General features: G+C 38.0%; 1 protein-coding gene across 4 annotated transcripts in view; it reads left to right on the plus strand.

Annotated features, from left to right (window-relative positions):
* LOC103554151 (ST18 C2H2C-type zinc finger transcription factor) overlaps nt 1-25,578 on the plus strand; it is a 98,542-nt gene that overhangs the window by 12,509 nt on the left and 60,455 nt on the right. For all 4 annotated transcript variants that reach the window (XM_070630607.1, XM_070630609.1, XM_070630608.1 and 1 more), the window contains exon 5: nt 22,885-23,084. In XM_070630607.1, the coding sequence (XP_070486708.1) occupies nt 22,885-23,084 (200 nt within the window). The remainder of the gene's footprint in view (nt 1-22,884; nt 23,085-25,578) is intronic.

Below are 25,578 nucleotides of genomic sequence, written 5' to 3' on the forward strand. Positions count from 1 at the left end.
AATCATGACCATTGTATTTTCTCTGCTGTTTTCTTTTATTACTGTTATCCTTAATCCGATCTTCATACAATTGCATCTACTAATATTGGTAATTGTCTCATGCATTGGTGAAGTGTTTTACATCAGTCCATCCCCCTTTTTCATGTTTTAAGTATTTAATAACATCTTCTATATCCATGTTAGCAATATGTCTTTCTAAATATTATAGTCAAACCTATAAATTAGAATCCAAAAATTTGACAACTTAAAACCCATTTTCCTATAAGCTACTTTGAGGGGGAAGTGAGACTGATAACTAAAGAAGGTGATGATAAGGATTTAATTTAGAAGAGAAAGGTCCATCTAGGGACGCCCGAGGCATCACTGTCCGTTTGCCCACTCTCCTCCGTCTTTCTCACCCACACCTCTGTGTACTAGGTAGGCTGGTGTTGAACATGCAACTTTGAGCCATGAGGCAACTTAATCATCCCAGAGAGATTATTTTGTTTACTGTTCTGTACTTACTAGGGTAAGAAAGTGTCTTCAAATATATTAGGGATGCTTCCAACAAGAATAAAAATTTAAAAAGGATTTATTGTTTAACAAGAAAATTCTGTTAACTATAATGCTATCATATATGTATGTGCTTACATAGCACTTTATAGCATTTAGCATTGAACCTGCTATTGAGTGGGCCTTCAGTAGGTGTCTATTGAGTGAATTGTTGAAATAAAACATAGTGTCTAATTGGATCCATACAAGAAGCCTATAAGGTAGTCAAGACAAATGACGTTTTCCACACTTAACTCATGAGCCAAGTTCAAGGAAGTTAAGTGCTTTATATCTGGTCTTTGACTAATAAGTGACTGAACCAGAGGTAGCACTTAGGTCCCGTCTGTGGTCCAGTGCAGACCCCATGCCTCCCCATACTCATGGTAGTCACTGTGTTGTCTTCCATAAATGCAGGCCCCAGCATTCCTTTTTTTTCTTTAAATAGACTTTACTTTTTAGAGCAGTTTTAGGTTCACAGCAAAACTGAGCAGAAGGTACAAAGATTTTCCATATACCCACCGCCCCCTACACACACAGCTCCCCCATTAGCAACATCCCCACACCGGAGTGGTTCGTTTGTTACAATTGAACCTACATTGACATAACAGCATTCCATTTTGTCATCCACATTTTGGGAAAACATTAATTTAAACTTTATTTATAAACTAATAAATCAAGTTGAAATATATCGGAGCTACAAATTAACCTCACCACATTTTCTTTATTCACTGCACTGCCAATTATAAAGAGGCCACTGTCCATTCCTTCTAGATTTTTTTCTTAGAATTGATTATGAGATTTTAAGTCTATATTGAACTATCTGGAGATGACATAAATATCTGTTTATTCTATTTGTTTTCCCTTTCAAAATGCTACCTCCCAGGTGGTGAGCTATCACGAGCCTTGTCTGGCAGAGACTGATTTTACAGTGTGGGAGGTGTGTGTCACTTCACATCCACCTGAGGCCAGTGACAGGCATTTAGAAACGGGCCAACAATGGGCTCCTGTCCCTTCATAGCACATTGAACTTAGAGACCAAATAGCTATGTGTTTTCCAGTTTGCTCAAACACACAGACACACTATGTATATGTATATATGTGTATGTATATATACACAAAATTATGATTACACGGGACAAGGCCCTGCCCAACTTAATTGTATATGTTTTATTTTAAATTATAATACCTCGATTTCAGAAAAATACTATGGTACTTATAAGCAAATATCCAGAGTGGAGTTTTTCAGAAAAAAATAAGAACAGGAAAAAGTGCTTTGTTCACCTTACCTTTTTTTCTGTGTTCAAATATTATCACAAGGATGTTGGTGGCCTATGTCAACCAATGGGTGATGGGAGTCTAAGGCACTAACATCTCCAGAAATCAGACTTTGCTAAAACTGTGACAAAATGCCACCACCGTGGGCTGCAGGTGAAGATGTGCTTCACTGTGGCTTTTGGATTTGCAGAGCTCACCCACAGAGATAACTTTTTCATCCATTTAGCTTTTTTTTCTTGTAACATAAATTTTTTTACACAGCAGAATGTGCCACTCTTGATTGAGGAATGAATATTTCCTTTGCTATTTGTTCGTTCAACGCTTGTTCTGCACCAGTATAGTACTGGGTAATGTGGTGGAGACAAAATAAATGGCATGAATATAATAAACTCAGGAATTATGTAATAGCATCACTGTGGGTGACATAAGAAAGTGCTACAGGCATTCAGAGGCAGAGATCACGTCCAACTCGAGAATCAAATATAACCTTGGAGCCTGGCTGCTCAGAGTGTCAGCATAGCAACATCCCCTGGGAGCTTATTAGAAATGCAGACGCTCAAGCCCACCCCAACCTACTCAACCTGCATTTTAGCAAGATCTCTAAGCTATTAATGTGCACATTAAAGTTTGAGAAAAACTAACTTGGACTTTTCTACTTACTTGAAAAAACTCTTCTCTTCCTTGATAATTTTTAGTGGTTAGTTGGGTTGGCAGAAGAGTCAAGTGTCTGGGTTTCTTTGGAATTTTCTTGGTCTGAGAATTGTTGAGTTAAAGTTAATGACTGTATTTCTATTTGATGCAGACCAGCAGAATACTGAACAAACAATGTTGACAGTTGTATAGCATAACGCACAAGACTTGGTCTCCTGCAAGTTTTTGTTTTTACCTCTTAGAAGGGTTTGAAATCAACCAAATCTTCCATAAATATTTCTCACAGATCATTAGAAGCAGAATTTATGTAAGGATGCTTTTTTTTACTTTTGCTAAGGAAGATTCGCCCTGAGCTAACAATCTGTGCCAATCTTCCTCTATTTTGTATGTGGGTCGCCACCACAGCATGGCCACCTATGAGTAGCGTCTGCACCCAGGAACAGAACCCAGGCTGCTGAAGCAGAGCCTGCTGAACTTAACCACTAGGCCACGGGGCTGTCTCTAAGGATGCTGTTTAAACACCATTTTGTATGGTTCCATAGCTGACTCTATAGTCATCTAGAGTGTTTTCTCACAGTATTAATTTATTACATCTCAAACAAAATCCAAAATCTCTGTCAACATCCATATGTCACAGGACTGTTTTGCCACTTTGATACATTGGTAACTAATATGCTAAGGCTTCTTTCAACTTGCTCAGGCTCTTCACAGTTTATTTGTTCCTTTCGGTCAGTATCTTGTTATCCTAATGTGCCCTTGAACATCTCTTAACACAACACTCAGTTATTTAACACTATTTTTTGTTTCTCCTCAGTCCTCCTTGAAGGACTGTATTAACTTTAATCCTCAAGTGGAGCACCTCATTTTTTTTTGCTTTTATCTTTTAAGTAAACTATACACATGTGAAGTCCCATTTCAATTAATTATATGTTTGCAAACATAATGTTTCTGACATCTTGCAATCTTTTTCATCTTAAAGTGTGAACTGAAATAAATGTGTTCCACAATGTTGACAAATCACTCCCTAAAACTAAAACATGGTGTGCTTTAGTTTTCAATATTTCCTCATAGTGGGTGACTTCTCATAACTAATGCAAACCTTCTCTTTGAATTTGACTGGTAGTGGAAAGAAAAATGGGTTAATAGCAGCACCCTGGGTTCTGCAGGCTGTGTCACTTTGAAGAAGTGATCAAATATCAAGTCTGGCTGCCTTCTTGACTAATGAAACTTTTTTCTATGTAACACTTTCAGTCCTGGCCTCTGGATTCCCCTCTCTCCCTCCCCCCATCTCAAAGCATACTTAAATTTCACTTCTTGCTTTAGTCAGACATATCTTCTGAGTTCATCTTTGTCTTTGAGCTTCTTCTTTGCCACCTTTTCCTTCCAAGATCTTTCTCCTTGTTTATGTTCTCCTCCTTGAAGGAGAAAACTCTTTTTTCTAATCACTCCCATCTCCAAATTTTGTTCTTCCGATCTCATCACCATTCTACTTTCTAAAGGAAATCCCATGCCTAAAGCAATTTTTTATTTTTCTTTTTATAAAATGCTCTTTCCATCTCAATTCTGTTACAGGCTATTCCTGGAAAAATTCTTTCCTTCATCTTTCCCATATGGGATTTGTACTCATCCTTTAAGGCTAATGACTAATGTCATCTCCTCCATGAACTGTCCCCATGACCTTTTAGCTGACTAATACTTTTTTCCATTGTGTACCCAAAGCACTTCTTTTCTTGTCTGTTGTAAAGCACTTATTACTTTGAATCATAGCTATTTTATTATTCATTCATCCATCTGTCCACCTATTCAAAAGAAAGCAGATCCCCTGCCTTGAAGTTTACAGTTTGGTTGGGGAGCCAATAAAAGGGAACAAACTATAAAAAAACTTTAATTGCTCATATATAATTTTTCTCTTTTGATACACTGTCAACTTTTTAAGGACAGTAAATTTATTTTTTTCACTGTTGTATCCCTAGCACATGGAGTTGCTTATGAAATATTTTATTTTGCATTGTCTACCAGTGTTTGTTTTGAGAATAAATAATGTAGTCAGTAATTTATTGTAAAGGAATTTCTATTTCATTTATTGATTCTCTATAAACTATCTTTAAAATACCTACAACTTCTTTGCTTCCAAATTCTTAGATTCTTTCCCAATTCCTGTCCCTTTAAAGTCAAGATCGTTTAGCTAGCAAAGCTTCCGCTGGCCCCTTAACCACAAACCAGCCTACTTTAGCTGTAATCATTTCTAATTCATTTTCCTACTGTCAATAAGTGTCTTCCTCTACAAACACATTTTATGAAAGTTTCAAATATAAAAGTGAGATTCTCTTAACTCTGTTAACTTCTGCCTTCGTCTCAATTTGGTCATTTTCAGTCACAAGAGAAAACAAAACTGGAATAGAAACACATATTGCCCATTTCTGAGTTGCTTGTATGAAGCGATCAGCCAAGTGAGTCTGTAGACAGGAGTGGCCACATGCCACAAGGTCAGAAAGTAAAACCACTGCTGGACGTGTGAATACTTAGAAGAAATCGAGGGCTGGGGCAGCCAGGTACAGAGCAGGGTAGATGAGGAAGAATAGCTTTTGAGCATGGATTTTCTTTAAAGATCCTCACAGTGGTTCTCAGCCTGAGGCATGGGAACTTACTCCCATCTGTGGGGGAGACACACACGGGGATGATTCCCAAAGTGGGGGTGGGGGATGTATCTCTATGACTCATTTCAAAATCAGGGCCAGGGAAGTGAAACTTGTGCAGAGAAATGATTGCAATATGCCCCTGGAGGCATCCTTCCTGCCTTGTGGGAATCACAGAGTAGACTGTTCTTCCAGGCTGCCCTTGTTAGAATAGAGAGAATTTAGACTTCTAGACTCCTCAAAGTGTCGATGGTAATTGCTCCAGAGCCTCTAAGGACCCTGTGTCCTTGTAGTGGAAGCTGACACAAAGCCTACAGTCTGTCCTGTAGGTTCACTAAGTGCTGGGTTCCTTGAAGGAAGGGCTGGCAGGCTCACTCTTCATGGTCATTTTCAAAGAAGCTTGACTTCCCGACAGGACATGCCCTCCGACTTCCTCCTGTCTCACTGACTGTATCTTTAGTTCTCACGACTAGTTCTCTCTCAACACCACTATCTGTAAACAGTAGAGCCCCCAGGGTGCATCCTTGAGCCTTTTTGCTGGTATTACCTTGGTGATCTCATTCAGGCTTTCAATATATCTCTCTTCCCTGAACCTCAAAATCATATCTCCAATTCTGGAGTCAATATGTTCATGTGGATCCCTCATGGGTATCTCCAAAATTGGAATCACCATCTTCTATAAATTGGGCACACCCCCAGCTTTCCTCATGTCAGTAAACAGAAGTACAAAAGCTTTGGAGCCATCCTTGATTTCTCTCTTCATACCCCATTTACAATCTCTCTGAACATTTTTATGGCTCAAATTTCAAGATAAATCCTCAATCTGACCATTTGTATTGCAATTACTCTACTGCCCACTGCTATCACGAGGCTCCCAAACCATTATTGCTCACCTGAATTACTGCAGTGACCTCCTCACTGATTTTCTGCCTCTGTCTTTTGCCCCTTACAGTTCACTCCACAAGGCAGCCAGATGATCTTGTTAAAGTGAAAGTCGGATCATGTCAGCCCTCTTCTCAAAACCCTCCAATGGGTTTCCCTTTTCTCGAAGGAAAAGGCAAAATGCCTACTCTGGCCTGGTCTCTCCAACTTCTCCATTGTTCCCTGTACACCTAGGCCCCTCTCTGGATCAGACCTACTGATACCTCAGTCCTTTACACGCTCTGCTCTCTGCCTGGAACGCTATTCCCTGCATAGCTGCATGTCTCTCTCCCTCACTTGTTTCGGGTCTTTCTCAAACTCCTCAGGTCAGCAAGGCCTTCCCTGACCTTAGCCTTTAAAATACCAAGCTTTCATTCCTCTGCTTTTTCCATTCCCCTTCCCTGTTTTATTTTCAGTGAAAGAAAATTGATCACCTTTTAACATGCAGTACAACTACTTATTACCTTGTTTCTAATCTGTCTCCTCTCTGACAATGTAAGTTTTCTGAGAGCAGGGATTGTTATCTTTTATTTCATTGATAATATTCCCAATATCTAGAATAGTGCCTGATGCACGTGAGGTGCTAATGAAAAAATAGGCATACATGTGCTCTGGAGTAAGAAAGGAACTCGCAATTTTTTAAAGGTAACAGCCTAAATGTGAAAACACGGTGTGATAATTCCTCTAAAATAGATTTATGGAAGGGAGCACAACGGAATGAGTGGCTAATTCTGGTTGGGGATTTGACCTGATTTGGAAGGATGGGAATGTATCCACCCAGGGAACTCCTACAGGCAGAAAGCAGGGAGTCTGCAAAGATGAGTTAAATTACATTGAGTGACAGACTTTTCCTGGTGCTGTGGGTTTGGGTGGCTGGGCGGGGGGGGGGGGGGGGGGGACTCAAAAGAGAAGGGACAGATAAGAACAGAGACTGTCCCTTGAGTGTATATGAGAGCCAATTCCCTCCATTACTTCAAACCCTCTTCCATTTGCCCATCCTTAACAAGACTTCCATATTTTAAAAGCAATGAAAAATCATGTTATTAAAAGAAAGCTTATACTCTAAGATTCAAGTGTCTTCAATTTTTATGATTTTATGCTTTAATGAATTAAGCTCTGATGTTCAGTTTATTTCTATATCTAAAACAGAGTAGGATGATTTTTTGACAATCTCATAGACCAGGTCTGCAAATGGGTTTTTAACCTATGATCCCTATTAACCATGGAAACATCCTTATAAGTAATGAATTACAAGATAACTCCCAGAAGTTCATCCAACCACTATGTGGATCAAATGGGAAAATGAGTATCCTGAGCCCGTTCATGCCTGAAGCACAGCCTGTGTCTCAGGAACTGTGCAAGCAACTTTCCATATCCTGTTTCATAGGATGGGGACAGGTGGCTACTGTCCACATTGTCTAGACGAGTGAACTCTTAGAAGTGGGATCCAAGTTGCTTTGGTATTCTCAGGGAAGCCCAGTTATATAATATTCTAAATGAAAATATAAATTAAAATAAAATTACTTGATGGAATATTAAACTAGGATGCAGGCACTGGCAAAATAGTCACTCACTCCTACCCCTACTGGTGAATGGAAATACAGGGGCATCCCGTGAGGGGCCCTACTGGGTTGGAAGATGGCAGAACCCGTGTTGGGGCCAAGCCTGTCTGACTTAGTGGGGGCTGGGACAGAGGTAGGCCAGGAGGGCTGGGTCGTTGGAAGCTCTGGTGGTGGATAGGAAAGCAGCGGCAAGCACAGAAGGGATTGGATTACAGGAAGAGAAATGTGGAACCTGTAGGCTTCATTTTTAGTTGAGAGCGTCTGAATCAGGGACAGCCTTTAAAAGCAAGTTACTTCTGATTCAATAGGATACTTGGTTGCTAAAACATTCCACAGACTTGTGTATGTACATATATATATTTACACATACTCACACATAAATAGTGAGATATTACACATACGTTTATATATACCTAATTGTAATACCATATCAAAGAAAGTGAGCCCTACTAATTCAGTACTCACTTGACTATTTTAACACTTGATCCTCCTTTTAAATGTTACTCCAGCATGGCAGCAAGTTCTGTGAAATGATTCATTATATGTTTCAGTAAAGTTGAGACGGATAAATGGAAGCATTCCAAATATTAGAAAATGCTTTTTCACAGGAAAGACCTTGTATATAGCTCTAGGTTTCTAGATTTTTAGTTTAGGGAGCCCAAAAAAGAACCTAGATTTATGGACCAAATCTCTGCATTCAAGTAAATGTCAAGAAATAAAATTGACATTTATGATAGTAGTCGTAAAACAGCCACATGCTCTCAAAAAGTCTTTTGCCATAGTAATTTTAAAAGCCCAAAATTACCATAGTACTCATTTTACTTGAAGCTCTGTCTTTGTGTTTGTGGATATGCCTGTTTTGTTTCGTTTTCTCTCAGTGGGTGTCCCTTTACCTCATATTGGTGTGTCTGTGTCTCCTGGTCTTTCCCTCTCTAAGTTGTCCTGGGTGTCTTCATTTCTGCTAGCCTTTGACTGTCTAATTGTGCTCCCCTCAACTCCCCACCCCATGCACACATTCTTAGTTTTCTTCCTCTTTCCGGCCTCCCTGAATTCCTCCATTCTACCCCTTCCATCTCATACACTCTCTCCCTCTCTCTCTCACTTTTCCTTCCTTTCATATTATTTTTCGTCTTCTGCAAGTTTCTACTCTGAATGTTCATACTAGACCCACACTACCTGAAAATGAGAAAACCATTCTTTTGAACATTGAGAAATAGCTATAGTAGAAACCACAACAGGAATTGCCAGAAAAAGAAATCAGTGAATAATGAAAAGGCCACCATTGATAAACTCTGTTCTGGATGACAAAAATAATGCGACTATCCTTCTTACTACAAAATAATACAAATATAAATAATATATGATAAAACTGCTCATATATAGATTTCATCTAGAAGTAAGGAATTAATTGTATTTCAAAAAGAAAAAAACTACTATATTAGTTTCTAATATGCAAGAGATGGTTATAATTATCCATTGCATGTAAAAACACTTTATACTTACCTCAAATTTTTAAACTTATATGAAGCTTCATTCTCTGTCATTTTCAATAGCCATTCAGAGCCTGCTCCTTAGAAAGAGTTGGTGTATGTACATCTTGGGAAAAAGAAAAGAAGAGGTTCGTACTGGAGAACAGAAGGACACCTATAGTTCACTCATTACAGTACTAATTAGATCTTTGTGTTTCCTGATCTTCCTTTAAAGCCCTACCAAATTAACTCAGTTTTACTTATGTCGCCCTGGTTTGAGTGGTTGTGGGAGTGACTGACCACAGTAACAAATAAGCTCCAAACCCAGTCATTAATGATTTTTACTTTGTGAATTAATGGGATCATTTTCACTAATAAGGATGTGTCTGCATCCCAAACATAAATGGGAACTTGGTGTTTGATAGATCTGGACATGGTGCATAACAAAGATAATTTCTTTCTAAGTTGTCCACAATAAACTTTAGTTCCATGTTGTCTGGCTAATTCACATGATTTTGAGTTCATTCACATAATCATGAATGAAATATTAATTACCTTTGTTATTTTTGTTCAAGAGTAACTTTAGAGCAGATTTTTTTTGATGTGTATTTTACAATCACTGTCACTTATTCCGTTCTGATGATCCCCTTCAAAAATGAATGCTCAAATGGGATTTTTGAACTGGATTTTGCCAGTGCCTGGATACTGATTTTCATTCTATTCAACAAGCTCCATTAAAACTTAAAGTTCTCATTCTGATTACTAAATAACTGCAATTCATTTTGAATTATAACTATTACGATGAAGTTAACTGTTTCTTCTTTCCTTAGAAGTGTGCATGAAAGGGTTCTGTTTCTCCTCCAACTGCAGAAAGTGCTCCCACAGTGTAGATGATCATAACAAGCATCAGTCACATCTAGGAAGTCCCAGGCACCATGCTGTACACACATATATAAAGTATAAATAAGTATAAATAACATACAAATAAAGTGTAAAGTCATGGAGAAGACATACAGCATGTCAGTCCTCACAAGACTAACACAGACATTCGTGGAACAAAATAAAATAAGATATTGATTAAATGGCAGGAAGAATGAAGCTTTTCTGCATCATTCATGGGGGTGATTTGAAAATACTATGAAGATACTTGTATTTAAGATTTCTTTTTCTTTCAAGTTTGAGGTTTGGAGCTCAGAACCCTTCCCCCTAGGGAGAAGCTGAGCCAGCACATCTGGTTCCCCCACAGAAAGCAGGAGGAACCCTGGCAGACGTCAATCTAGTCGACCCCGCCCAGGAAGTGGGGAGGGAGGGCGCCTCCCAGCCCCCTACCTAAGCAACGCCGAAGTCTTTTGCTTTTTTAGTTTCTCCGTTTTTGTTTTTTTTTTTAAAGATTTTATTTTTTCCTTTTTTCTCCCCAAAGCCCCCCGGTACATAGTTGTGTATTCTTCGTTGTGGGTTCTTCTAGTTGTGGCATGTGGGACGCTGCCTCAGCGTGGTCTGATGAGCAGTGCCATGTCCGCGCCCAGGATTCGAACCAACGAAACACTGGGCCGCCTGCAGCGGAGCGCGCAAACTTAACCACTCGGCCACGGGGCCAGCCCCAAGTTTCTCCGTTTTTGAAAGACGTTCTGCTAACAAAATTTCTGCTGGTAGCGCTACTGCTATGTAAAATTATATAAAATATTGCGCTAGGGAAATTAAAGGAAGGCACACTTTATTTTCTTCTAAAACTAGGTATTTGTGATTAGACAAAAAAATGAATATGTATGGTCTTATCTTATACTAACCAAATGCACAAAAATGCAGTATTTTTATCCTCATTATCATGGAAATTCACAGCTCTTATTTTATTTTATTTTTTATTAGGAATATAAACTGCAAGTAAAAAAGAAAGAATTCAGATTATTGACTAAAGTAAAAAGAGTTACTTTCAACTCAATCCTACAAATGCATTTAACTTGAATTGTCAAGAGGCTATTATTACTCAACCATATTTAATTATTTTAGCAGATACAACTTATATTAAAATGCTTATCATAGATCAACTAAGATGATGTAGTAATCTTCTTTTAAAGTTTTTTTTTTAAGAAAGGCTTATTTGAAATATCTTCTCCTTGATATATAATAATTATTTTGGTAAGGCAAACATTCGTGAACCATGTGAATTCATTTTTGTATTTCTTCATAATCAAAATAAGATCATTTATATTTAACTTTTCTGAATATTTTTAGTTTTATACTGCTATTTGACAAAAAATATAAAACAACATATATTTTGTTTTATATACTTAAGAGAAAGTATTTGGAAGTATTACTCAAATTAAAATAATGAACAGTCTGGTTTAATGAAGCCAAATTTACCAGCAAGCAACAACAAATCTCCCCTTATATTTAAAATATTCATGAATTCTTTGTCTCCACATAATAATCATTTCTTGCTGTCTTTAACTTTCTAATTTTATCTTCATATATCCCACTTCTGTTCTCTTGGGAAATCCTTATGATCCATCATATTATGTTTCTGAAGAGGCCTGTGAACTGTTTATATATTGCATGGCTGAGCTATGGCTATACATTAACTGAATTGCTTAGTCAATCTATAGGCAATTCAAAAGAGTGTGGTTGTACCCACATTATTGAACTGAGATACATCATTTGTCTTTGGGTATAAATTGGAGGAAATTTATATTTTATGTTAGACTGTATTCCAAATTTTGATATATTATTTTGTGTTTTAGTTAATGATTGGTTCTTTCTTTAAAAAATTTGGTTCTTGTGAGGACTGAATTATCTTGAAACTACATGATTGTGCTGTATTCTGGGAGAGCAGAGTTTTGGACTGATCAATTCATAATGTCATGGTCATTTGGTCAATCTTCATGTGGATCAACTAGGATTTCTTGACTTACCTGCTACTGTTAGCTTACCGTCTGTCTCTTTTTTGACTGTCTTACAAAAGCACACCCTCAGTGGTGAGGGGAACTAGGAACAGAAGCTTGCATGGATCAGTGAACTTTGGTTCCAAGGAAGGTGGGCCAGCCACCTCATCTGTCCATTCAGTGGGTTGCTTTTTGATGCACCTCCTGGAGAAAGGCAGGGCCCTAGGTTCATGTTTGCACTGAAGTCATTTTTATATGCTTACATCTGGGTGGAGTTCAACTTTAATAAACATCTACTGAGCATGTTACTGACAAGACACAGGCCTTATGTTATGCACCAGAGATGTAAACATGAACAAGAAACAGTCTATGTTCTCTTGTAGATGTTTCCAGGGTACTGGGAGAGATGATTACAATTTGGAGGGTTAAGTTTTTTTCATGTTACTTGCATTTATATATATACTTAGATTTAATAAATATTTAATAAGCACCTCTTTTGAAAGATGAAAAGCCATCAAGTGGAAACTACTTCACTTCCCACCTCCGACTTGCACTTGTACCTCTCTCCTGTTCTCTGCTGTTGCAGAGAAGGAAGAAGAGGCCCTCGTATTAAAGGCTGGGCCCTCCACCTGTGCTTTGGAGCTCTGGCCTTCTTTGGGGCCCTTTGCACTAGTATCATCTCTTTCCTGTTTCCAACCACTTCAGAGAGTTAAGTTTTATAATCATGGTAAATACCAAACACGATGGTGGCATAGAATCAATATGTTTTGACAACGTTACTGGAATGACATCTCAAAGGGGGCTGTATTTATCCAGAATGGCAGGGCCACAGGAGGTTTGTGGGAGGTCTTCTTAACTCCACTTATTACCTCAGGATTCAGAGCAAGTTATTTATTATTATTATTATTATTATTATTATTATTATTATTATTGCAATGTGGCTTTTAATGGCTTGACTATTTTATGAAAAAACTGTTGTGAATGTTATGCAATTAATTTATCATTCATAAAACTTAATCCCAATTAAATGAGGAAAACCCAACTATTAGCTTTGGCCTTAGAGGACAAAAATGCTCCTCTCTTATAAACCTGATATTATCAAGTAACCTTGCCAATGGAATCAGTGTTCCATGACAGCAAACCAACCATCGATAAATAGCAACAACTTAGATGCTGAATTTATGACATGAGTAATAGGAGAAGCTTAAATTATAGGTTTACTTCTGGGCAAATGATAACTTGACATAGCTCTGTAAACATGAGCATGGTCACAAGTTTCTAAGACATAGCTGAGAGCTGGCTCATGAATTTCAGGGACTGTCCTCACAGAATGAATGTTATCTCTATAATCCTCACTGTGTAAATTTGTCATTTACGGTAGCTTTTAACTCTCTTTGGAATCATGAGGCCCATTTCAAATGAATATGGGACTTTAACTTTTCCACAGAGTCCTGCCTCCTGATGTCCTAAGTGTGGTCAAGTAACCATTGCAGTTTGTCTGGGTATCCACAGCACAGAGTGCTGGGCCAGAGGATTTCAAGAAGGGAAGTGACCACCTCCTCCTCGCCTGCTTCCCCCCGCAAAAAAGAGTGCAGCGGGAATATAGCATTGCATCAAATGTGACATCCTGTTGGGGGGGGAATGACTACATGTTTGCCTAAATTCTTACCAGAAATGATTTAGACATTTAGGATAATCTGTTCATTTTGTGTAAAGTACAGTGGGAAAATATTGAACACTCAACTCCCTAAGGCATAATATCAAGATGACATTTTCTTTTTTGAAAAATGAGGTTTAGATTTCAGTAGGTGGTATTTTAGATTGTTAAAAGGAGGCTTATCTGTTAAAACACAGGGAGAAGAGTACCCTTCCTGTCTATTTCCTCTTTGAGTGCTCTCTCACATATTGCTTGAGTCACTCATTTCAAACTTAACTTCATATTCTCTCGTCAGTTATTGTTGTCTCATGGGTTTACTTTCTCTCCTAGTTAGATTATGAGCTCTTAACAAATAGAGACCGTGTCTCATACTTTTATATTTTTTATTATACTGAGCTCATAGCAAGCTCCTTGAAAAAGTCACTGAAATACGTCAATTTTTTCAGATTTTAAAATTGAATATATAATGATAAAGACTCACCAAGAATGGATATCCCAATGAAGAAATTTGGAAACCATATGTCAAAACAGTACACTGTATTGTCAAATAAACTAACATATTTCTCCACCATTGGTCTTTTAAGTCAAAAGCATGGATAGCTTTTGGTTTTTTAAACAGATAATAATTAATTCTGTCTTCACATTCTTGCTTCAAATGAAGTCGAGAGCAACCCCACACACCCTATATTCTCTAGGCAATCAGAGCAAAGACTTCAAGAGGGACTATCTCCAACTTCTGTAGATCAAGAGAAAGCTTCACACCTACCAGCACTTGTAGTCTAGTTGCCAGTACCTGCCCTCGGCCCCCAAGGCTAACCCCTCATGCCTTTGCCCCCGGTTAGGTTTTCTAAGAAATAGACTGAGACAGGAATTTGTAATACAATGTTTTACGGAGGCATGCTCATGGAAATAATACCTCTTAGAGGAAAGGGAAACAGAATGAGGTAGAGGGAGAAGTCGAATTGCAATGCAGCTGCAACGGAAGCCTCAGCCATTCCTCCTGAGAGCTCTGGTGCTGGGGTTGCTCTTCAGAGTTATCTTGCCTTAAAGTAGGGGAGAAGACGGGCTGCCCCCATGGGGATGTGATTTTGGGTCAGATGGTTCTCTGACTGAGCGAAATTCCCTGAAATGGATTCAGCTGAGATCCATTAGCTTCCAACACTCTCATTGGGTGGGGGACATGAATACCTTAGTCCTGATGTGGGGAGAGGGTAGTGATAGACCAGAGTATCCACTACAGTCTGCCCCTTCAGAGTTCAAATCCACTTGCTTTGTATACTAAGTTCATTGTCTACTTACTCTTCTATCCATTCCCTTCATCTTTGCCAAGAACCTCTGCTGATCTAGATGGCTTACTTGGTGGCATGACTCAGAGCTTCATCCCTAAGTGATCTGAGCCTCTGGTCACCATGACCTTCAGATTCTCTGGCTGCTGCACATGTTGATTTGCTGTCAAGTTTGGGCTGAGAAGAACCAGGGGATAACTCAGTACATCTCTTGGATACTAAATGTATTCTCCTGTTTCTCCAAAATGCAATCGCAGCCTTACTACTGCTGATGATCAGAGTCTATTACTCCTGCCAGGATGGTGACTCTTCCACATCTTAGTTCTTGGACCCATATATTCAAACTATCAAGGATGTAGCATTATATAATGATCAGTAAGAGTGCGTATTACCTCCCATGAAGGCACTCATCTTGGCAGGGTATCACCTCCAAACTAGCATCTCAGCTAGGCCTTCAAGAGGTCATTGTATCACTCCATCAGGCCAGCAATTTCTGAGATGTGTGGTAAGTGATAATAAGTGTGCCCAATTATTTTGTTCCCATGGTCATCTTCCTAACTGGGTCCCTTTGTCCAATGAGATGTATGAGAATTTCTTGTTGGTAGAACATTCTATAAGCCCTCAGATAGTAGTCCTGTCTGAGGCTATCATGGCAAGTAAGGCAATTCCATACCCAGAATACGTGTCAATTCCAGTCAGGTTGAATTGCTGCCCTTCCCAGAGTGAGAAGCGTCCAGTGGCTGGTTGGTCTTCTCAAGGAATGGTGTTATACTGGGGGTATGGATTTATCTCTCTTGTTGGCAGATTGGACATTGGGCTGAGAAAGTAGCTAAATCAGTCTTAGTGGAAGCCCGTGCTGTTGGGCCTATTCAATGCCTCAATTCCCACCACTAAGTCTACACCATTAATGACTCCAATGTGCCAGCATGTGAAAGCTGAAGACAGAGGCTGACTGGCTGGCTTCTCCTGACCAGGCCATTCTCTCTGGTTGATGGCTTTATGCTTATGCCTTGGTATATGCTATCTGATGGGTGTCATTATGCAAGACAAAGGCTTTCACATTGCATCCTAACTCTCATAAGTCCACCCACCCATATGCCTCTTTCTCGTACCTCCTTGTCCCTCATCTTCCAGCTAAGCCATTCATCTCCTTGTCGCTGCCTGACTTGCTAAGCTGTTCACTTTGCCTGTGGGTCCGTATATTTTTTTACCTTGGCAACTTTTCTCTCCATGCAAAATGGAAGACCAGTTGCACCCCTACCTTCCCTGTAGCTCTTCCATTTGGGAAGATTTCTTCTCTCTGTTCCTTTCAGAGCCACCCTTAAGTGGTGACCTGTAACCTATTTTCAGGTTGCACTCAGATGCTGAGCCAACCCACTTATAAATACTTTTTCTTCCTTTATATCTGATATTCGGGAGCCCTACATATGCCCCATCTATGGCAGTTGAGGGTGAGGTACTGCTACCATAGTGGTGGGTGTCATGGGAGTCTGCTCATATAGCTTGCTTATTTCCTCTAGGCTTGCTTCACCCTAATCTTGGACCCTTCATCCTATGATTGATTACTTCTAAGCCTATTTGACATCATGACATATCTAACAGAAACCAGTTCGTGATGGTCAGTTCTGACCTCATGGTTGGGGATCCTGTCTCTATTTGGGCTGTTTTTCAAGTAGTGTATAATTCTTTGCTGCAAATGACATGAATTGCTCCAGAAACCTGTGGGTCTGTGTTGTGTTTCTTCCATTAGATCTTGCCATAAACTCCACTAGCATCTTTTCCTTTTACTACAGATACCTCAAAACATACCATAGGCTCTACCAGGTTTTATGTCCAACTAGTGAAGCTGTCCTCAGTGCAGCCTGGACCTGTTCCTCAGACCTTTCAAAGCTGACCGCTTCCCTTGTCACTCAAAGCATGGGTCAGGGCAGTATTCCAAAGCATGGAATATGGTGTCCCCAGAATCTAACAAGGCCAATCTAGCCTTGTGCTTCCTTCTCAGCAGTGGAAAGCATGAGATGCAATAATTTGTCCCTTATTATAAATGGGGAAATCTGGAATGACCTAGGTGACTTAGTCCCTGAAAACTTCACTGATACGTTGTGCTCCTGAATCTATGTTGGTTTATGTCCCACCCAAACCTTCTAAAATACTTGCTACTTCTTGCTTATTTGTTCTCATTAACATGATGAGAACATGATCATTGAAATGTTAACTTCTCCCAGTTCTGCTCTCTGATAGAGATGGGAAAGAAGGTATTTGCTATGTCAGTGACTGCAAAACATGTATTTGAGTCTGCGTTAATCTGCTAAAGCAAAGATCCCGTATTGTGGTTTAGCAGCTGCAGTAGAACTATTATTGGTTTGAATTTGTGGTAGTCCACTGTTAATCACCAGGCTCAGTCATATTAGAGTCCGCAGTGGTGAATTTAATGGAAAAATTACAAGGACCACCAACTATGCATCCTTTAAGTTTCAAGGGTGGCTCTAATCTTTGCCATTCCGTCTAGAATATGATGTTTTAGATTTACTATTTTGGTGATGAGAAGGAAGAAGTTTTAGAGGATTCCACTTACGGTTCCCACTTTATTAGCCAAGAAGCCAATATATGTTTTTGCATTTCCCTGGAAATGACAGAGCCTGAGTACCTTTTCATTTATGCATCAGTTCTTTCGTGATGTGCAAGGCCTTCTGCCTATTTTTTAAATTGATTATCATTTTCTTATTTCCTTGGAAGAATTCTTTATATATTCTGTATATAACTTTTTATGCATACACACACACACACACACACACACACACACACATATATATATATACACATATATATGAATTGCAAATACCTTCTCCCACTCTACGGGTTACTTTTAAACTCTTACTGGTCTTTTAAAAACTGTTTTGAAGAGTATAATATATATCTAGAAGCACGTACATATCATAAGAGTAAAGCTCAATGAATCTTCAGAACCTGAACTTGCTGTGTAAACAGATAAAGAAACAGAATATTGATAAGAAGCCTCCCTTGCTGGTTGGTATCTTTTGATGAATAAAAGTTTTTAATTTAATGTGTTCTAATTTATCAGTCTTTCCCTATAAATTAGTGCTTTTTGTAAACTGCTTAAAAAGTCTTTACCAAGGTCACAAAGATGTTGTCCCACATTTTTTTCTAGAAGCTTTATTGTTTGTAATGCATATTTTAAATCCATAATTCTTCTGGAATTGTATGCTACATGGTAGAAGTCAAGACTTTTTTTTTAGAGAGATATCCAATTGACTCAGTGCCGTTCATTGAGGAAACAACTCTTTCCCCAATGACACTTTTGTCATAAATTGGCCATGTAGGTGTGAGTCTATTTCTGAACCCAAAAGATGAAACGTCCGTTTTGTTCCATTGGTCTCTTTGTTTATGCTTATACCAGTAACACCCTATCTCACGTCCTGTAGATCCATGAAAAACATAATACTGTAGATCTATGACATCCAAGCCTGTAAGTCTTCCAACTTTGTTGTTCTTCTTCAAGGTGGTCTTTGCTGCTCCTGGTTCTTTTCATTCCCACACAAATTTTAGAATTAACTTGTTAATTTCTAAAAAAAAAAAAAATTTCTTCCTGGGATTTTGTTTGGGATTGCATTGAATCTAATAGATAAATTTGGGGAGAATTGAAGTCTTGCAATACTGAGCCTTTTACTCCCTGAACATTTTATATTTCTCCATTTATTTAGGTATTCTTTAATTTTCTGAAAATGTTATTTGTTTTGTATAGGTTTTACACACCTTTGTTAGATTTATTCCTAAGTATTTCATATTTCTATGCATTATAAAAGATTTTATTTTAAAATTTTTCTCCTAATCTTTCATTGTTGGTTTATAGAAGTTTCAATAATTTTTAATAGTGATCTCATTAAATTTACTTCCTTATTTTAATATTTTATCTGTAGATTCTTTTGGAGTTTCTTCAAATACAATCATGTCTCTGAAAATAATAGTTTAATTTTTTTCTTTTTCAATCATCATGCCCTTGTTTTTTCCTGCTAATCTTCTTAATTCAAATTCATATTTTTTTCCATGAGTCTGTGGTATTTTGCCTGATTAGAGGAAATCAGTGGAATACCCACTATGAATTTTCCACAGAAATGTGGGCCATGTAAATAGTTTCCTTGGACTCAGGGATTCAAAACTTCCATTTATTTTTCTATTTTATTCTTTTGGGGGGATGTGCTCAAAATATATCAATTACTGCACTTACATTTTTTGATTTGTTCCATATCTTCTAGTAATTTGCACTGAGAGTTCATTACTGTGGAAAATGGCTCTGGATCTGGTGCTGATCGGACAGATTTGGGGCATTCCGAGTCCCCTAATCCATCGTATTCTTTTCTGAAACCTGAAAGGTCAATGAACCCCAGAACTGCATCTATCATTAATGTTATCTAAGTGTTGTTTTCCTCAATCACTCTTTCAATAAAATTTCAGCCATATGTTGTCATCACAGGGAATACTATTTTAAATTAGAATTCGAGTTTCTAAATGGAAGTCTCTCTCAGATTTGTAACCAAAAATTTCTCTCAGGCAAAAATACAGATCTTTTAGAGATATTTTACTAAAACCAAAAGCACAGATATGAAATATGATGTTGAAAGGTATTTGGCGCGTTGATAAAGTTCCCTGGAGGACTCTGGATGTTTAAAGCAACAGTTTGATTGAATAGAACAATAAATACTGAGCTGAGTGTATTTTTTCTCTTTCATTTTCATCTACTAGAAAAATATAGATAATAGAGCTCATTTATTTCCTTAACATTTCAGAGCTCCGCAGATGGGAAAACACAACCCAGTGGAAATTATTTCTGGCAACCTTGAGAAGATATGTTAGCATTTTGTGGCATTTCTTTCAGTGACATGTAAAGCATGGCTTTCCCTCACTGCAGTGTCACAGTGAAGTGTCACAATAAAGCCAAAATAGTGTGCCCTCAGGGAAAACTAGGGAAAGGGACCATTTTCCATGCACACACAAAGGGTAATATTTATTATAAAGCCTTTCATTTTAGCTCCAAATGCTGCCTGGGCCATGGCTACTTTGCAACAGAGAAATGCACAGAATGTGAGATTTAAAGCAAATGTTATGTATAAATCTAAGGTAATTTATGTAAATATACATAACATGTAAAAAAGTAGAATGCGTTTATGGACATACAAGCATGCACAAATCCGTGCCGTGTGCCAGGGAGAGAGTTTGTGATGTTGCATAGAGGCAGCGGCAGCCTGATGTTGATGGGGTCCAAAGAGCACTGAGCAGGGAGTCAGGACATCTCTATCTTGACCTATTTTTGTCACTGTCAGCACAGATGTTATCTTCTTTACCCACAACATGTGATAGAGAAATTATTATCCCTGTTTGATAGATGAGGAATTTGGTGTTCCAAAAGATTCAATTGTTTGTTGCAGAATACGCAGCTAATATCACTTAAAGCACTTCATACACAGTATCAAATACATTAATTTATTTTAAGCTATTTTAAGGTTTTGATAAAAACCTTACATATCCCCTTCATCCTTGCACAGTTATTACTGGGACTCAAATACTGAACTTGATTTTTATTACCATTAAACATCATCTTATTAGGTTCATTCTACTGTTCTAGACTATGGACATTTTGAGGTCTTAATTACATTTTGCAACATGTTTTTCATTGCTGCAACTCAGTATAATCTCCAGTATAAAAACTTAGTGAGTATCCTATATATCTGCACCTGAGTCACTGAGCAAAGCCCTTTTGTGAGCAGCTTCTTTCTTGTTGGAGAGGAGGCTAGTTTATCCAGGTACTACTTCACCCAATTGTCAAATGCATACAGACATTATCTAAATTCATTTTTCTGATTTGGCAACATGTAGGAGAGAGCATGCACTTTGGGGCCCGATAGACTAGAATTAAAATACCAGCCCCACTAATGACCAGTAATGTGATTTTGAGAATGTTACTTGTCTTTATAAGTAAATATGGATAATAATATTAACAAGATAAAGTATGTAAGGATCTTATGGGTAATAGATGTTTAGCTTCATTCATCACCCCAACCATCAAAGAAAGAAATGACATTTTTCTGACTGATCAGTTCTTTGCTACCCGCACTGACCACCCCGGGTCTCTTCAATCAATGTTTCCTGGAGCTGAAAAATTTTAATTTTAATAAACTTTCTTAATCCTATACAAGTACCAATGGTATGCTTAAGCTGCTATGGGTTTTAGAGTCCAGTTTCTTTTTCTGCTGAATGACATTTGCCAGAAGCCCCTCTCATTTTCTGTAAATCTTCTTGGTTCAAGAAAATGGTTTAGCGGTCTTACTTGTATGTCTTCTGAACATCTTCAATGGAAATTTACTTGGTTTAAGAGACTTTAACTATTTTAGGGAACTTCTTGAATGCTCTTTACATACCTAGGAACTTTATCCCCATTTGGTATGTTTCTCCTGCCCCTCCACTTTCAAAAAGATCCGTCTCCTTGACAAAGAAGGCAGCCGCACAGGCAGTTCTTCTCTGTGCTGGCTCTCATTACATCGTAACCACATGCTGTAGACTGTTTTCCTTGACAAACCAGCAGGTTCAGGCCATGTACGTCTTCACTTTCTGCAGTTTTCTTATAAAGGCATGTTTTTATCTTCATGGTCATCTGATTATATTCTCTTTTGCTCCACCTTTCGTACATGGTCACTTTAAATTAGGACACGTCAGAGAAATTTTGCAAAAGCATATTAGTTTATTTAGGAACTTCACCATTCTCTTCCTCAGGATAACTTTCAATTCTCCAATTTTTAATTTTTTTGTGAGAGATTTCTAACCCTCTTGAATTATCTCTCCTTCAGAATCGTTCTTCTCCCTAGAAGGAATAGCACTTTTTTCCTCTGAAGTTTTTGAATCTACTCTTCTAAATTCAAGAATTTCCATATGACTATAATCAAATAATTTTCATGAATGGGCTACCATGTTTGCATTGATGTTTCTAAGAGAACAATTTAAGGCTTTTTTTCTCTTTAGTAGTTTTACTGACTATTCAGTCGTCTTTTAGAGATGGAGTAAATAATGTCTTATTACTCCGAGTATAGGATTCTCTCTGGATCTTTTCATCTAAAGCTCTTGCATTTTTCTTCAAAGAGCATTTAGTAAATATCTCTCACATAGTCACGATTGGCTAAACCCTCTGGTCTTCCTGGATCTTGCCAAGAGAACATTGGTTTTAACTTCAACACATAGAGTGACCTGCGTTAATTCTGAGTGAGCTATATGTAGAAAATCTACTTTGAAAGGGTCACCCTCAGGAGCATTTCCAACAAAACCATACGAGAACAGGAGTAAGGATAAACTGTTGTCCATTCTTGTGAAATCCAATCATATTTCTCCTCTTTTTATTTCTTTGTTCCATGTGCCAAATGGGCGAGAATCAAAAGGCAGAATGTAGCATCTTTTCACTTTTTTTTAATGGTCACTGGAGATGGGTTGATTGAATGTTCATAGTTTGTCCCCTCCATTTATGCTCCTTTCTTTCAAGTCAAAGCCTAGAATGTGGCATCTCAAGTTTGATGTGCAACTGTGGCAGAGATAAGCAGTTTGGGTAGCAAACAACTATTTGAAAAACCTTGTGATTTATCCATACTGGACACGTTTTTTTGTATCTGGTGGTATATTTTTCACATTAGCTGTTTCTTAGGATTAGCAAGCCAGTGCAAATCTTGTTTCATCCCTGCCTGGGTATTCATTGTAGTGCCAAGCAAAGCACAGATTAACATACGCTTACTCAGGATTAAGGATGATTTTTTTTTTTTTAACTCTTCTGATAGGCAGTAAAATAGAATCCACACAGTTCAATGGACTCAGTAGATGGGTTGTTTTTGTTAGTGCCAACAACTAACCCTAAACCTTTCATTCCAAATTTCCACAGGCTTTGGATTATACTTCATGAAAGTCAAATGGTAGACAGTAGTAAACTATTTTATTATGTTCTTAATTTGCCTCAATACTACAGTGCTGCATATGATTGCTCCGTGACGAAGAAGAGGAGAGCTGAAGAGCAGGCTTTGGGTGTCCCAGTCAACAAGAGAAAATCCCTGCTAATGAAGCCCCGACACTACAGCCCCAACATAGACTGCAAAGAAGAATATGACCACAAGACAGAGGCCGAGGAGGATGATGGCCTCTTGGAAACCAACGATCACCCTACCACAGGTAGCAAGAAGGAGTGGCCCAAAATTTATCTACTCCCTAGCACCAAAACCAGTCTTAACTTCTGTAGAACATACAGTCTGTTTGGTTGTAAAATCTTATCCAGTTTGCAAGCAAAACCAATCATTTATTTCACTCAGCATCCATTTATTGAGGGGTAATTTTTTACCAGTAACTGTAGAGAGTCTAAAGATAAGAAACAGTGTCCTTGCTTTGAGTCCGTTTTCAAAGGCACTGGGTTGGACTCTGCCTCTTTTTGAAGAAAAGAAAAGATACTAAGCCTTAAAGTTGAAGAATACCTTGACTCCCTAATAGGGTGGATGTCTAATATCTGAAAAAAAACCTTGAAAATAAAAGGACATGTTTAAGCTTTAAGATATTTAAGATATGACATATATAAGTAAAACATTTATTTTTTGTTTTATAAACATATTTAGCACCCCAAAATATAATTGGTAATAACAACATGGACCAGTCCAGGTGGACAGTGACCTTAATATTTTCAACATTTTTTAAATAAGTATTGATAACAATGGACTGCAGAAGGGTCTTCAAGTTGGCAACCTAGATTCTCCTTCAGGAGGAAAATGATGTGTTGTAGAAAATTTATCACTGTGCTCATTATTTCCAAGATAAATAATTTTAATTTACCTTTAGGCACATGTGATATTTCATGAATTCAATTCCTTACTCACTCATCAAATGCTGTTTGCATGCTAAGTAATACGTAGCTACTATCTGAAATTTTAGAATGTGTTTCTCACCAGTTCACAGTTGCTCCCATTAGTCCCTGGTGGTCAGGGTGCCTCCAGGGGTTGGGCTATCACTAACCATTTTGTGCATGAGGCTGAAATTGGAGGGCATGCAAAATATCTCAAAAATTTATGGAAAAAATAATAAATGGAACTCTAAAGTTTGACTTATTAGAAAATAAAATTAAGTGTACGAATGTTCTCTTAAACACGTTTTTTTGGAATGTGACTTTTTAAGGAATCAAAATATACTAAATAAGTTATTGAAAAGACGGATATATTATACAAACCAACAGCAACAAGATTCTTAGATCATAAATACCTATTGCATATAGAATTATAGTAATAGTAATAGGTGTTAATGGAAAAGATTTTACAGCATATTAAGTGAGCACATAGATCAGAATCATTAGATCTCCAGTAATCTTAGCTTGCAAGTAGTTTGAGATTCTGTAGTTAAAACAGAGTTGTATTCGGATTTGACAGTATCTAAGTAAATGTTCTGGCTTTTCTATATTTAGCATATGGCTTAAAACCTCATGGTGAGGGCCCGGCCCGTGGCGAAGTGGTTAAATTCATGCGCTCAGCTTCCTCGGCCCAGGGATTTGCTGGTTCGGATCCTGGGCATGGACCTAGCACCTCTCATCAGGCCATGTTGAGGCAGCATCCCACATAGCACAACCAGAAGGACCTACAACTACCATATACAACTATGTACGGGGGGGCTTTGGCGAGAAGAAGAAGAAGAAAAAAAAGAAGATTGGCAACAGATGTTAGCCCAGGTGCCAATCTTTAAAAAAAAAAACCTCATGGCTCATCTGTAAATTATAATCATCCGTGTTTCCTTGAGCTGGTCAGTTTTTTTGTTGATTCATGAAAATTGAAGGTTGAATCTAGTATTAGGGAAAGTCTTTGAATCAGAGTGATTAGACTTGAAGTATATTTATCTGGCTGACATTAATTTGCCAAATGCTTAAGGAAATGGGCCTCTTTTACACCAACATATCCCTGGAAGTGCTGCAAGGACAAGGACTTGTATCTATCCGCTGACTTCCCACCTTCTATTGTAGTTGTGTGGTCATTATAGATGCTTAATATTAACCAGGAAAATATGTCGTCAAAATGCACTCAGTTAAACATTCATTTATAAATATTGATGGACATCAATTTGCAGGTTCACAAATGTTAACTATTTTTATATTTAGTCCTAGAACCACTACTAATAATAATGAATATGCTGAAATTACAGCAGTAGTGGCCATTATTTTTTAATTCTTAATATATTCCGGGCACATAAATTATATCACTTAATCTACCCAACAATGATATGAGGTACATATGATCATGGTCACAATTTTACAGATGAGATCACTGAAGACCAAAGAAATTTAATGCTTAAAGTAATGCAGCTTGTAGGTTTTGGAAAGAAGATAATTAGGAAACAATTGAAGGGCAAACAAAATCATCATTTCCCAGCTTACCGTGCTTCACAGTCTAATTCTCCCCATGCTCTGGCTACCTTTAGAAAGCAGCCTGAGCAATGTTTCTACAACGTCAAATCACAAAGTCACATTTCCAGAAACGACAAGTCACAGATGCTCCTATCCCTGGTCAAAAGAGCAAAATTCTAAGTTGTCTTCAGTCCTTCAAGCAAGTTAGCTCCCATCCTGCAGAAGGAAAGAGAGTTGAGTTAGTGCCCAAGCCCAGTGCAAGGGCTTTTCATCATCTATCATCTTATTTATTCT

Source organism: Equus przewalskii, chromosome 8, assembly GCF_037783145.1.
Source record: "Equus przewalskii isolate Varuska chromosome 8, EquPr2, whole genome shotgun sequence".
Classification (NCBI taxonomy): Eukaryota; Metazoa; Chordata; class Mammalia; order Perissodactyla; family Equidae; genus Equus; species Equus przewalskii.